Source organism: Jaculus jaculus, chromosome 8, assembly GCF_020740685.1.
Source record: "Jaculus jaculus isolate mJacJac1 chromosome 8, mJacJac1.mat.Y.cur, whole genome shotgun sequence".
Lineage (NCBI taxonomy): Eukaryota > Metazoa > Chordata > Mammalia > Rodentia > Dipodidae > Jaculus > Jaculus jaculus.
This window is the reverse complement of record NC_059109.1, coordinates 102,198,833-102,211,122: the sequence shown is the minus strand read 5'-3', so window position 1 is coordinate 102,211,122 and position 12,290 is coordinate 102,198,833. Positions and strand designations below refer to the sequence as shown.

Below are 12,290 nucleotides of genomic sequence, written 5' to 3'. Positions count from 1 at the left end.
ACCCAACATCCTTTCGTGATGAAAGTCCTACAGAGACTGGGAATAGAAGGAACATATCTCAATATAATAAAAGCTATTTATGACAAGCCTACAGCCAACATATTACTAAATGGGGAAAAACTGGAATCTTTTCCACTAAAATCAGGAACAAGATAAGGGTGTCCACTGTCCCCACTTTTATTTAACATAGTTCTGGAAGTCTTAGCCATAGCAATAAGGCAAGAGACACACATAAAAGGGATACAAATTGGAAAGGAAGAGATCAAGTTATCATTATTTGCAGATGACATGATTCTATAAAGAAAGGACCCTAAAGACTCTACTAGCAAACTGTTAGAACTGATAAAATATCTACCAAACTGTCTGTATTTACTGAAAAGCAAACTAATAAATTAAATTTAAAAAAATGTATAGCCATGTAGCAGGATACAAAATAAATACACAGAAATCAGTAGCCTTCATATATGCTAACAACAAGCACACAGAGGATGAAATCAGAGAATCACTCCCATTCACAATTGCATCAAAAAGAACACAGTACCTTGGAATAAACCTAACCAAGGAAGTAATGAATCTCTACAATGAGAACTTTAAAACACTTAAGCGAGAAATTGTAGAAGACACTACAAAGTGGAGAAACATCCCTTGTTCCTGGATTGGAAGAATTAATATTGTGAAAATGGAAATCTTACCAAAAGCAATCTACACATTTAATGAAATCCCTATAAACATTCCAAAGACATTCATTATGGAAATAGAAAAAACAATCCAAAAATTCATTTGGAATCACAAAAAACCTCGAATATCTAAAATAATACTGAGCAACAAAAATAAGGCTGGTGGTATCACCATACCTGATTTTAACCTATACTACAGAGCCATAGTAACAAAAATAGTGTGGTACTGGCATAAAAACAGACATGTAGATCAATGGAACAGAACAGTGGACCCAGATGTAATTCCAGGTAGCTATAGCCTCCTGATATTCGATAAAATGCCAAAAATACTCATTGGAGAAAAGACAGCCTCTTCAGCAAATGGTGTTGGGAAAACTGGATTTATATCTGCAGAAGGATGAAAATAGAGTCTTCTCTCTCGCCATGCACAAGAATTAAGTCCAAGTGGATTAAAAACCTTAACATCAGACCTGAAACTCTGAAACTGCTAGAGGAAAAAGTAGGGGAAACCCTCCAACATATTGGTCTTGGCAAAGACTTTGTGAATACAACCCCAATTGCTCAGGCAATAAAACCACAGGTTAATCACTGGGACCTCATGAAATTACAAAGATTCGCCAGCTATACATCTGATAGAGGATTAATATCTAAGATATACAAATAACTCAAAAAGTTAAATAATAAGGAATCAAACAAGACAATCAAAAAATGGGCTATGGAGCTAAATAGAGCATTCTCAAAAAAAGAAATACAAATGGCCTATAAGCATCTAAAGAAATGTTCTACATCACGAGTCATCAGGGAAATGCATATTAAAACTACATTGAGATTCCATCTCATTCCTGTCAGATTGGCTACCATCATGAAAAGAAATGATCATAAATGTTGGTGGGGATGTAGAAAAAAAAGAACCCTTCTACACTGTTGGTGGGAATGCAATCTGGTCCAGCCATTGTGGAAATCAGTGTGGAGGTTCCTAAAACAGCTAAAGATTGATCTACCATATGACCCAGCTATAGCACTCCTAGGCATATATCCTAAGGACTCATCTCATTTCCTTAGAAGTATGTGCTAAACCATGTTTATTGCTGCTCAATTTATAATAGCTGGGAAATGGAACCAGCCTAAATGTCCCTCAACTGATGAGTGGATAATGAAGATTTGGCACATTTATACAATGGAGTTCTACTCAGCGGTAAAGAAGAATGAAGTGATGAAATTTGCAGAAAAATAGATGGATCTGGAAAGGATTATACTAAGTGAGGTAACCCAAGCCCAGAAAGCCAAGCACCACATGTTCTCCCTCATATATGGATCCTAGCTACAGATGATTGGGCTTCTATGTGAGAAGGAAAATACTTAGTAGCAGAGGCCAGTAAGTTAAAAAGGAGATATAAAGGTAAGAGAAAGCAAGGGATGAGGGCACTTAATAGGTTGGTATTGTATATATGTATGTACAATGATTGAGATGGGAGGTAATATGATGGAATTTCAAAGGGGAAAGTGCAGGGGGAGGAGGGTACTACTATGGGATATTTTTTATAATCATGGAAAATGTTAAAAAAAATTGTGAAAAGATTAAAAAAAATTTTAAAAGATTGTAGAGGGAGCAGAAAAGTCCATGAATATATGGGCATTCTTCCCCAACAAGGTTCAAACTTCTGACCACATTATGGTCTATTCTGAAAGCCAGGGCTTCTCCTACCATACAGTGGAACTAAGTAAGTGTTCAGTGACATATTGGATTGTTTGCCTACCAAGTGTCAGGAAAACACAAGCAGTTTCACCCCTCTGTCCATGACCTCTGTTGAAAGGCAAACACAACCATCGTGCATTATGTGGTGAAGCTCTTACATCTGTCAGTTATAGTCAACAAAGAGGAATACGTGAGAAGTTTCATGTGTCCTCAGAATTTCAAGAGGAGGAGGAATAAGCAATGGCAACAGGTTTGTGGGATATACTGCTACATGCAGGGCTCTCTAGCCACAAGGGGGCTACTGAGCACTTGAAATGTAGCTACTCAAAATTCACATGTACTGTAAAGTATCAACTGAGTTTTGATGAATCAGTTCAAAAAATACAAAATATTTCATTAATACATTTATACTGGTCACATGTTGGACTGATATTTTATATATAATAGGTTAAATAATAAATGTTGTGATTTACTTGACCTACTTAGTTTTGATTTTACATTATGTAGCTATTAGAACAATTAAAATTACAAATGTACTCACATTATATTTTTATTGGATAGGCTTGCTTGATAGGCTATTTTACAAAACTTTTATATTCAACTCAAAAAGCTGAGTGGTGGTGGTAGACATCTGTATTCAGGAGGTTGAAGGAGGAAGACTGTAAGCTCCAGGCCAACATAGGATAATAGTGAGATCCTATTTCACATGAAACAGGCAAAAAGAAGCAGAATGTAGGGTTAGTCCACAGGGGACTCTGATTGCCTCTGCATCTGGTTCTAGGGAAAGCAACTGCTTGTTTTGGCTTGAACTTAAATGAGATTTGAGGCTCTGTGGCCAGCAAAAAAGAAACACAAGTGTGATATGGGTACATGTCCTAATTGCTTTCATTTAGCAACTGATAGGAACATTTAGAAAAAAACAAAAAAATGGATATGCATATAAGATAAATTCCTAATTAGAATGTATTTCCTTAAAAACCAATTATTAAAATAACATTACTAAGAATGGCTCATTCAGTCAGTCACAAATGTTTATTAAACATCTGGTGACATCAAAATAGAAGAGGGACTGGTTGGAAAGAAGAGGGCTTCAGTGGAAGGGTTGGGAGACAAAGGAGAGAAGCAGAAAGAGATGTAATCAGGGTATATTGTGCATATATATGGATGCTGTCAAAAACAGGAGGAGAAAAACATCTGGAGTGACCCCGGTTAAGTGTTTTCCATCCAGGTGCTAGGGATCTATTGGGGAACAAAATAGTCCACAATTCCTACCCTGGTGGGACTGGTTCCAGAACTCTAATATGAACAATAATTCTAAAATCCTTCAAAATTTTACATAATGCATAGTGAATCTTTGTGATTTAGCTATGGAAAGACCCTGAAAAATAAAATTACTTCAAAATGAATCTGAAGAATGCTTAGTGTTTTACCATCACTATATGTAATCTTTTTCAATATTTTAGTTTTATTTATTTGTTTGAGGGAGAGAGAGAGAACAAAAGAATGGGTGCACCAGGGCATCCAGCCAGTGCAAACAAACTCCAGACCCATGTGACCTTGTGCATCTGGCTTATGTGGGTCCTGGGGATTTGAACCTGGATCCTTTGGATTTGCAGTCAAGCACCTTAACTGTTAAGCTATCTTTCCATCCCACCATGTGTAATCTTTATGGAAAATTACACTGATCTTGAAATCATATATATCTTCTAAAAGGAGATTTATTATCCAATTGCAAAGCAGCTGTATTTCTTGTTATACCCTTAAATCAGAAAAGTTCGTATTATTCATTGTCTATGAAATTTTCCAAGACCTTGTGAAAATTAACTTTGAATCTACTGATAAATATTTTAAAAGTCCACTTCAATGTCTATACGTCAGCCTTAGGTGTGGCAAGACTGAAGAAGATGGTGGCTCACTGGATGGATCTAAATGTCATAGTACTTTCTCTTCCCACAAACTTCTACATGTTTCTAATCTTTCTTTATCATGTCTACTATGGAAGGCATCTTCTTTCATTCCCATGGTATATAACCCGAAAGGAGAGCATTCTGTCTCTCTCTGTTCTGTTTCCACCTTACATGACCTTCCCAGAAGCCATCATATATATTTTAGAAACCAGAATCATTCAACTATTCTTTTCTCAAGGGTTAGGGCACAGTTCTAAGGCTACTATGAATGAAAGTTAAAGATAAAGGCTAGAGACATTGATAAGTGGGTAGGGGAGCTTGCTTGCAAAGCCTAATGGCCCAGATTTAATTTCCTAGTATCCTCATAAAGCCAGACACACAAAGTAGTGCATGTATCTGGAGATCATTTATACTGGCAAGAGACCATGGTATGACCATTCCCTCATTTCTGCTTTCAAATAAATAATAAATAAATTTTTTTTAATTTTTATTTATTTATTTGAGAGCGACAGACACAGAGAGAAAGACAGATAGAGGGAGATAGAGAGAATGGGCGCGCCAGGGCTTCCAGCCTCTGCAAACGAACTCCAGATGCATGCGCCCCCTTGTGCATCTGGCTAACGTGGGACCTGGGGAACTGAGCCTTGAACCAGGGTCCTTAGGCTTCACAGGCAAGCGCTTAACCACTAAGCCATCTCTCCAGCCCAATAAATAAATTTTTTAAAAAGAAACTTAAGAGATTAGCTGTGGTTTTCCTTAGCTATCTACAAGACTCCTTCTATCATCAAACAAACAAAAAAGCAGGGACTTCTTTCCTAATCCGTCCCCTCCCTAGGTGCCTCCTCTCTTAACATCCTTTCTGACATCCTTGAATGCCCAAGCCCATGGTTCCTCAGGAAATTACCTTTTCCATGAAGGAGGAAGAAAGCCCTTTTTGGTGGTTTGAATGTATGCCTCCCACCCAGTAGATTCAGATATTCTATATTAAGCTTTCTCCTTAATTATCCAGTAGCCTGCTAGAAGAGGAGTGTACTGAGGGTGGATTTTGAGTTCAGCCAGTTTGAGCTCTGGCTTTTCATGCTTACTGGTGTTGGCTTTTTTTTTTTTTTTTTTTTTTCCTGCTGTGAGTGCTACAGTGAGCCAGATTCTTTGACCACAATGGAGCTTCCCATAGAATCTATAAGCCTGAAATGAACCCTCCCCTCCCAGAAGCTGCTTCTGGTCAGATGTTTATCCCAACAATGAGAAGGTAAGTATAATACTCTTGCCCACCTGCCCATTCTTGCATCTTAACATTTTGTACTTGGTGTTTGTTTTGTTTTGTTTTGTTTTCCCAAGGTAGGGTCTTGCTCTAGAGAAGCCCAGTGTGACTTGGAATTAGACTCAGGCTGGCCTTGAACTCACAGCAATCCTAATACCTCAGCTTCCCAAGTGGTGGGATTAAAGGTTGTGTACCACCATGCCTACCAGGTTTTAACATTTTGTAGCCTTGGTTGCCTGTATCATGACAAGATGTTTTCTTCATTTCCTTTTTTTGGCAGAATATGGTCTTCAGGGTTAGAATTTATAGTGCTTGGTCTGACTGTACTCATAATGAAATAGAAAATGATATATGAAAAGTCAAAGTCAAAAGAGAGAGGGTCCTTGGGAGATAGATAACTCAGTGTATAAAGTGCTAGCCATATTATCTACCGAGTTTGAATAATGCCAACAGTGGTATCGCATGCCTGTAATTCCAGTATTAGGGATGCAGAAGCAGGCAACTCTCTAAAGCTTGCTGGCTAGCTAGTCTAGCTCAATGGAGAAGCTTTAAGTTCAGCAAAGAACTTAAGTTCAGAATAAAATGAAAGTGATTGAGGTGGACATCTGACATTGACTTCTGGCCTCTGTACATGTCTGTGTGTGTCCACATATATATATGCCCCTGAAAAGTAGAAAAAGATTTATCACTTTTTTTTTTCAATTCCAGAATGAATGAATGAACTGTTTTTAAAACTTGCAAGTCTAGGTGTTTAGGTATATGTCCAGTCACTACTGTATAGAAAAGTGGTCAAGTTTTTGATGCTAATACATGAAAGCAAAATGATAGAAAGAACATGTGATCTCAGTCCGTCTGAATGCCAAAGGAGTATATAAACCTGTAATACAATTCTACAGTCATTGGTATTTCAATGCAAGCTAAGAACAAAAACAAGCAAACAAACAAACATAACTACACCCAAAGAAAAACAAGCGTACCACAATAAATGATGTTGCTATTGGAGTTTATTCAAAGATGTGGATTTTAAAAAAAAGATGTTGGGCTGCAGAGATGTCTTAGCAGTTAATGCCTTTGCTGGCAAAGCCAGAGGATCACGGTTTAATCTTGCAGGACTCACGTAAACCAGATATACAAGGTGGTGCATACGTCTGGAGTTCGTTTGCAGTGGCTGGAAGCCCTGACATGCCCATTTTTTCTCTCTCTCTTTCTCTCAAATAAATAAGTAAATAAAATATATTTTAAACAATATTTTTAAAAAAGATTTTGATTAAGAGCTCAGGGAACAGAGGACTGATATCACTCCACCCTGATGATGATAACATGGGCCTGAAAATAGGTAGACTGGTGACATAGTAGGGAAAAAAACTGGCAACCAGACATGAATTAATCAGCCACTCTCAGAAAATCCAGTCCATTGAGGAATTACTCAAAGACTGATACCTGCAGGCATTTTTAATCACTGAGCGATACTGAAATGAGTGTGTGATCTGACTCAGAAGCTAAGTGTTTCTTCATAGAAAATAATTTCTGGCACAGTAACTATTAGCTAGATGGGTAAGTCTGAAACATATTCCCCCAAATTAAAAATGTCAAGTTTCAGAAAAGCATAGTAGCTTGGAAGGGAAGCAAGATGGAATGAGCTACCAGCCCAGCCACATGTGCCCTCCATTAACAAATGAACAGAAAGGAAATGCCAGTGGGCAGGTTGCAAGACACAGGATATGGAAAAACGATGTAAACTTAACATTCCACTTGGAAGCATCCTAGAAAAGAATAAATGAAGGAAATGTTCTTTTGCAAAGACCCAGGAGTCACTCTAGGAAAGGAGAGGGAGCCTGGGAGTGCAGTACTGACAGAAGAGGTAGACCTCACTAACAATTGGATGGTTTGTCCCAATGCTCACCAGCATGGCCACAGGGCAGATGACAGACACAAATATAATTTCCCAAGAGAAGAAGAAGGAAATTAGGTGGGAGACCTGAACATGAGGTCATGAAATTTAAAGTAACCAAACTTAAGGGCAGGAACAATTCATCCCAAATGTCAAGGGAAGTGAAGCAAAACATGAAAGAACATGATATATTTTTTCACTGTGGTATAAAAGGAGTAGGTGTCAGGGACTCATGACCTTGCCAGGCCCGTGTGGCTTCCTCCTCACCTTTGTCTGGTCTTTGTATAAGGTTACCTCTTCTGGGCACCCAGGGGAGACAGTAGCCCCCCTTCCCCGCAGCACTTCTTACCCACCTGCTATATTCTTCTCATCACCCTCATGTACATATTGTAGTGTCCATCTCTTTCCTTTATTCATGTCTTCCTCCTCTAGCCAAAATACACACCCTATGAGGGCAAGGACCTCTGTCTACGTGGATCAACTATGTTCCCCTAGTACCTAGATTAGTACTGGCTCATGTTCACAGTCAATGTTGCATATTCTATTAGATAAATGAGGGGTTTTGTTGAGGGCCTCTGGGAAAGAAAGCATGCAGCCAGCCAGCACCTCCCCCACGCCCCACAGCACTGCATGGATAGCAGCCCAGAAAGTGAAGCCATTGTGCTCATGGGGTGAGAGCCAGTTACAGATGGAACAGACACAGGAGAGGCCAGAGTGGAAGTATGGAAACAAAGGTCCTGAAAAGACAACCTAAAAGCCTTTAAATTTAAAATGGGAACATCTTAAGACCTCATGCTTATGTAAACCAACCAATGACGAAGCCATTTATGAATTGGGTTTTCTTTCTTTTCTAGATGAACGCATTCTCCTAGTAAGTCTACATTTTAAAGATTAATTAATGATTTTATACCAAATTAAGATTTTCTATTATAGAAGTAAATCATGCTAATATTTTTTTAAATATAGCCAAGTTAAAAAGAGGTAAAAGATCTGAACAGAAATCTTACCAAAGAGGATATACAGATGAAAAGTAAGCATATGAAATGATTTAATCCAAAATTACTCAACATCATGCATGACTAGGGAATCACAAATTTAATGTGGCCCTGAACTTCTACAATGTAACTACTAGAACAAGTGCTGGTAAGGGTGCAGATAATGGAATTCTCACTCTGTGCTGGGGTTCATGCAAACGAGTATAGCTATTTCGTCAAACAGGCTGGCAGTTTTTTAAAAAAGGAAACAGATTCTGGCCATAGTCTCTAGAATTCCATTTAGTTAGACAAATAAACTAAAAACTTATGTCCTGTTCCCTCTTGGCCCCAACCTGGCTGAGAACTGCAAGCCAGGCCCCTAAGCTCATCAGAAAAAAAGAAGATGCATTTCCTAGAGCGAGGAGACAGGGTTGCTAGTGGAGAATGACTATAGATGAGGGAGTAATCAATACAATGATATCCCCAATCCTTGCTGCTATACCCAGCATTGCTCTTCAGAAGTAATTGATACAATTGATGAGATCTTTCTGTGCTGTACTGGACCTCTTAATGTCTTTTTAATACCCCTTCATCACCCAAGATTAGTTGTTACTTGTTTAGAACAGGTGGAGGTAGGCCTTTAGTGACCCTTCTCATTTCATCCTTTAACAAAATTTCCATTAGATAATGTAAGCCCTAGAATGTTATTATTTCTTGAAAAGCATTTGGAAGAACAGGAAAAACACTAGATGAAAAGATTGAAAAGGCCATGAACTTGAGGCCAGCCGAGAGCTACAAAGTGAGTTCTGGGTCAGCATGGGCTTCAGTGAGACCCTGCCTCAAAAAACAGAGAGGACTGAAGAGATGACTTAGCAGTTAAGGCACTTGCCTGCAAAACCAAAGAACACAGGTTCAATTCCCCATGACCTAGGTAAGCCAGATGCACAAGGTGGCACATGCATATGGAGCTTGTTTGCAGTGGCCAAAGGCCCTGATACACTCTTCTATCTGCTCTTTCTCAAATAAATAAATAAATAAATAAAAATGTTTAAAAAATGTAAAAAAAAAAAAAAGTTTAACAAGAGAGAGAGAAGTCTGAAGAAAGACATTATGCATGGGTGGGAAAAGATACAAAAGCCAGGGGTGGGCTACCTTCCTATGAGCTACTAACCAGACCAGAAAGGCCCCTGCAGCCCTACAAACATAACATTACCATTGCTTTTGGATGCATGCCAGAGCTAAATGGTAAGAACCTATTGCTAAAAACAGTACACACTTTGCCTTCAGGACATAGAAAAATCAGGCTGAGACTAAGCTGGAAACTGGCTGGCTTTTGTAGTGCTGAAATATGTCAGGCAGGCTGATGGGGGAGAATTATCACTAATAGTCCTATGGACCCTGTATACTACACTGCAACATGCTGAGCAAGATGTGTCTCCTAGGAGAACAGTGGCATGGCTATAATGATGCAACCAATTGTTTTCTGATTAGATTTAAGGCCCAATCCATAGGAAAGAACTCATGTCTGGTACTGTAAGCAAGGGCAAAAGTCCATGAAGGCAGATATCACAGGCTCCAGAGAGAAAGCAACGGCTACTGTTTTGTTAAGTGAATGAGACAGGCCTGCCAAATTACCTTTTAAATATCTGTGCATATATCCATAGAATACTGCTACTGTCAGCCTCATCATGGAGGGAAACTTCTTTTTGCAGTATGTGGAAGTAACAGCAGACTAATCTTAACTGGTCATGCTGCTGAAAATAAGTGACTGTTGTGGAAAAGTTGCCCAAATATGCAGCCATAAATGGAAGAAAACACTCAGAATCTTTATCACTCCTTCCAAAATTCAAGAAACATCAAGGAAGAGGTGGGACACAAAGAATCTAAGAGCTGGGCTGGAGAGATGGCTTAGCGGTTAAGCGCTTGCCTATGAAGCCTAAGGACCCCAGTTTGAGGCTCAATTCCCCGGGACCCACATTAGCCAGATGCACAAGGAGATGCACGCATCTGGAGTTCATTAGCAGTGGCTGGAAGCCCTGGCATGCCCATTCTCTCTCTCTCTCTTTCTGTCATACTCAAATAAATATATAAAAATGAAACAAAAAATTTAAAAAAAAAATCTAAGAGCCAAAGGAAGGGGTGGAGTGTTGTATATCTAGTTTCTCCAAACTGAAATATCCCTTTTTTGAGGAAGGAAGGAGGGTCTTATAAAGACTCACAAAGCAAAGGAAACTTAACATGTTCAGGAAGCTCATAAAGTTACAAGACTCTTGAGGCCTCCTTCCAAGGTTAGACAAGCAATAAGCAATTGCTGTGGAAAAGTTAGGCAGGGAGCTCCAGAGATACAGCTTTTGTGAGTCATCATTGATAGGCTTTTCAGTGATGCAGTTAGCTTTGAGCACCTTTAAATAACCTCTATAAACTCAAAGCCACCAAGCTAGACATGGATGGACTCATTTCTTTGGTCTGTTATTAGAGTCCTATCTGGAGTGAATAGACATGTTCTCACACTACACATGTGTTCACTTACCTGAGCAAGCCAGCCCGATGGAACACATAGAGATCATGCTCCAGGGTACAGTTGTTGAAGGGGACAACCTTCACAAAGTTCTGGATGAGGGCAAACTCTGGGGTGAGATGGGGCACAGAAATCAGGCAGAAGTTCTTGTCCTGATATGATCAAAACACAGGACATGTTGAGAGCATAAAAGATCACTTACTTTTAGACAAATTCCTTCTATAGAAAATTTAGAAAACAGATTCAAAATGAATGTATTTAAGTGAAAAATATTCAAAATACACTGTCATATAATTTTGAAAGTCACTGCATAAAACTCAAGGAGCTAAGCAATGAGGAGAGCATAGTGAAGATACTGGCAAGACGGAATGGAAGCTAGACAAATGATTATTAAGCAGGGTTGGCACCCACTTGGAAGAGCCTTTATGTAGAAATAGACTCCTTTTATGTTCTTCTAGAAGAGAGTCTCGCTGGGCATGGTGGCGCACACCTTTAATCCCAGCACTTGGGAGGCAGAGGTAGGAGGATCGCCGTGAGTTCAAGGCCTACCTGAGACTACCTAGTGAGTTCCAGATCAGCCTGAGCTACAGTGAAACCCTACCTCAAAATAAAACAAAAAATAAAATCTCATTATCAAATTTGTAATCTTCCTGCCTGAACCTCCAAAGTTCTGGTATTATAAATGCATTCCATCACTTTTGACTCTCAGAAGTAAAATATTTGTTGGTGGGGAAGACAGTACTATGGGTTGTACCAAGGGTCTCAGGTATGCTAGCCAAGTGCTCTAACACTGAGCTATACCCTCAGATCCCCCCTTTTTGCTCATTTTAATTTTAAGAATATTTATTCTTATTTATTTATCTGAGAGAGAAAGAGGCAAAGAGAAAGGGCATTCCAGGGTCTCTAGCAGCTGTAAATAAACTCCAAACATATGTACTACCTGGTGCATCTGGCTTACGTGGGTTCTGGGGAATTGAACCTGAGTCCTTTGGCTTTGCAGGCAAGCACCTTAACTGCTTCAGCCCTGCTTATTTTAGTTTTGAGAAGGATTTCATTAAGGTCCTCAGGTTGTGTGTGTGTGTGTGTGTGTGTGTGTGTGTGTGTGTGTGTATCACCCACAAACCTTAAACTTGTGATTCTTCTTCCTCAGTCACCTGAGTAGCTAGGATTCTAGACTTGCCCCACAAGACCTAGCCTAGATTTTTAAACTAAGACAATTTTCACTTGTGAATTCAATTTCAGCAATGAGTAAATGAGGCAGCATTGTATCCTAGCCATGACCTTGCACTTCAGCTTTGATCCCTCCTCTGTGAGATGAGGCTGCTACTCCAGGTGTTCGTGACTCAAAAATCAAACACAAGGGCTG

General features: G+C 39.2%; 1 protein-coding gene across 2 annotated transcripts in view; it reads right to left on the bottom strand.

Moving 5' to 3' along the window:
* Positions 1 to 12,290, bottom strand: part of Cfap61 (cilia and flagella associated protein 61) — a 330,508-nt gene that overhangs the window by 194,165 nt on the left and 124,053 nt on the right. Inside the window, exon 13 of one of the 2 annotated variants that reach the window (XM_045156198.1) lies at positions 10,937 to 11,076. In XM_045156198.1, coding sequence (XP_045012133.1) covers positions 10,937 to 11,076 — 140 coding nt within the window. Of the gene's footprint in view, positions 1 to 10,932; positions 11,077 to 12,290 lie in introns of those variants that run through there. The other variant, XM_045156199.1, reaches the window with a different exon arrangement.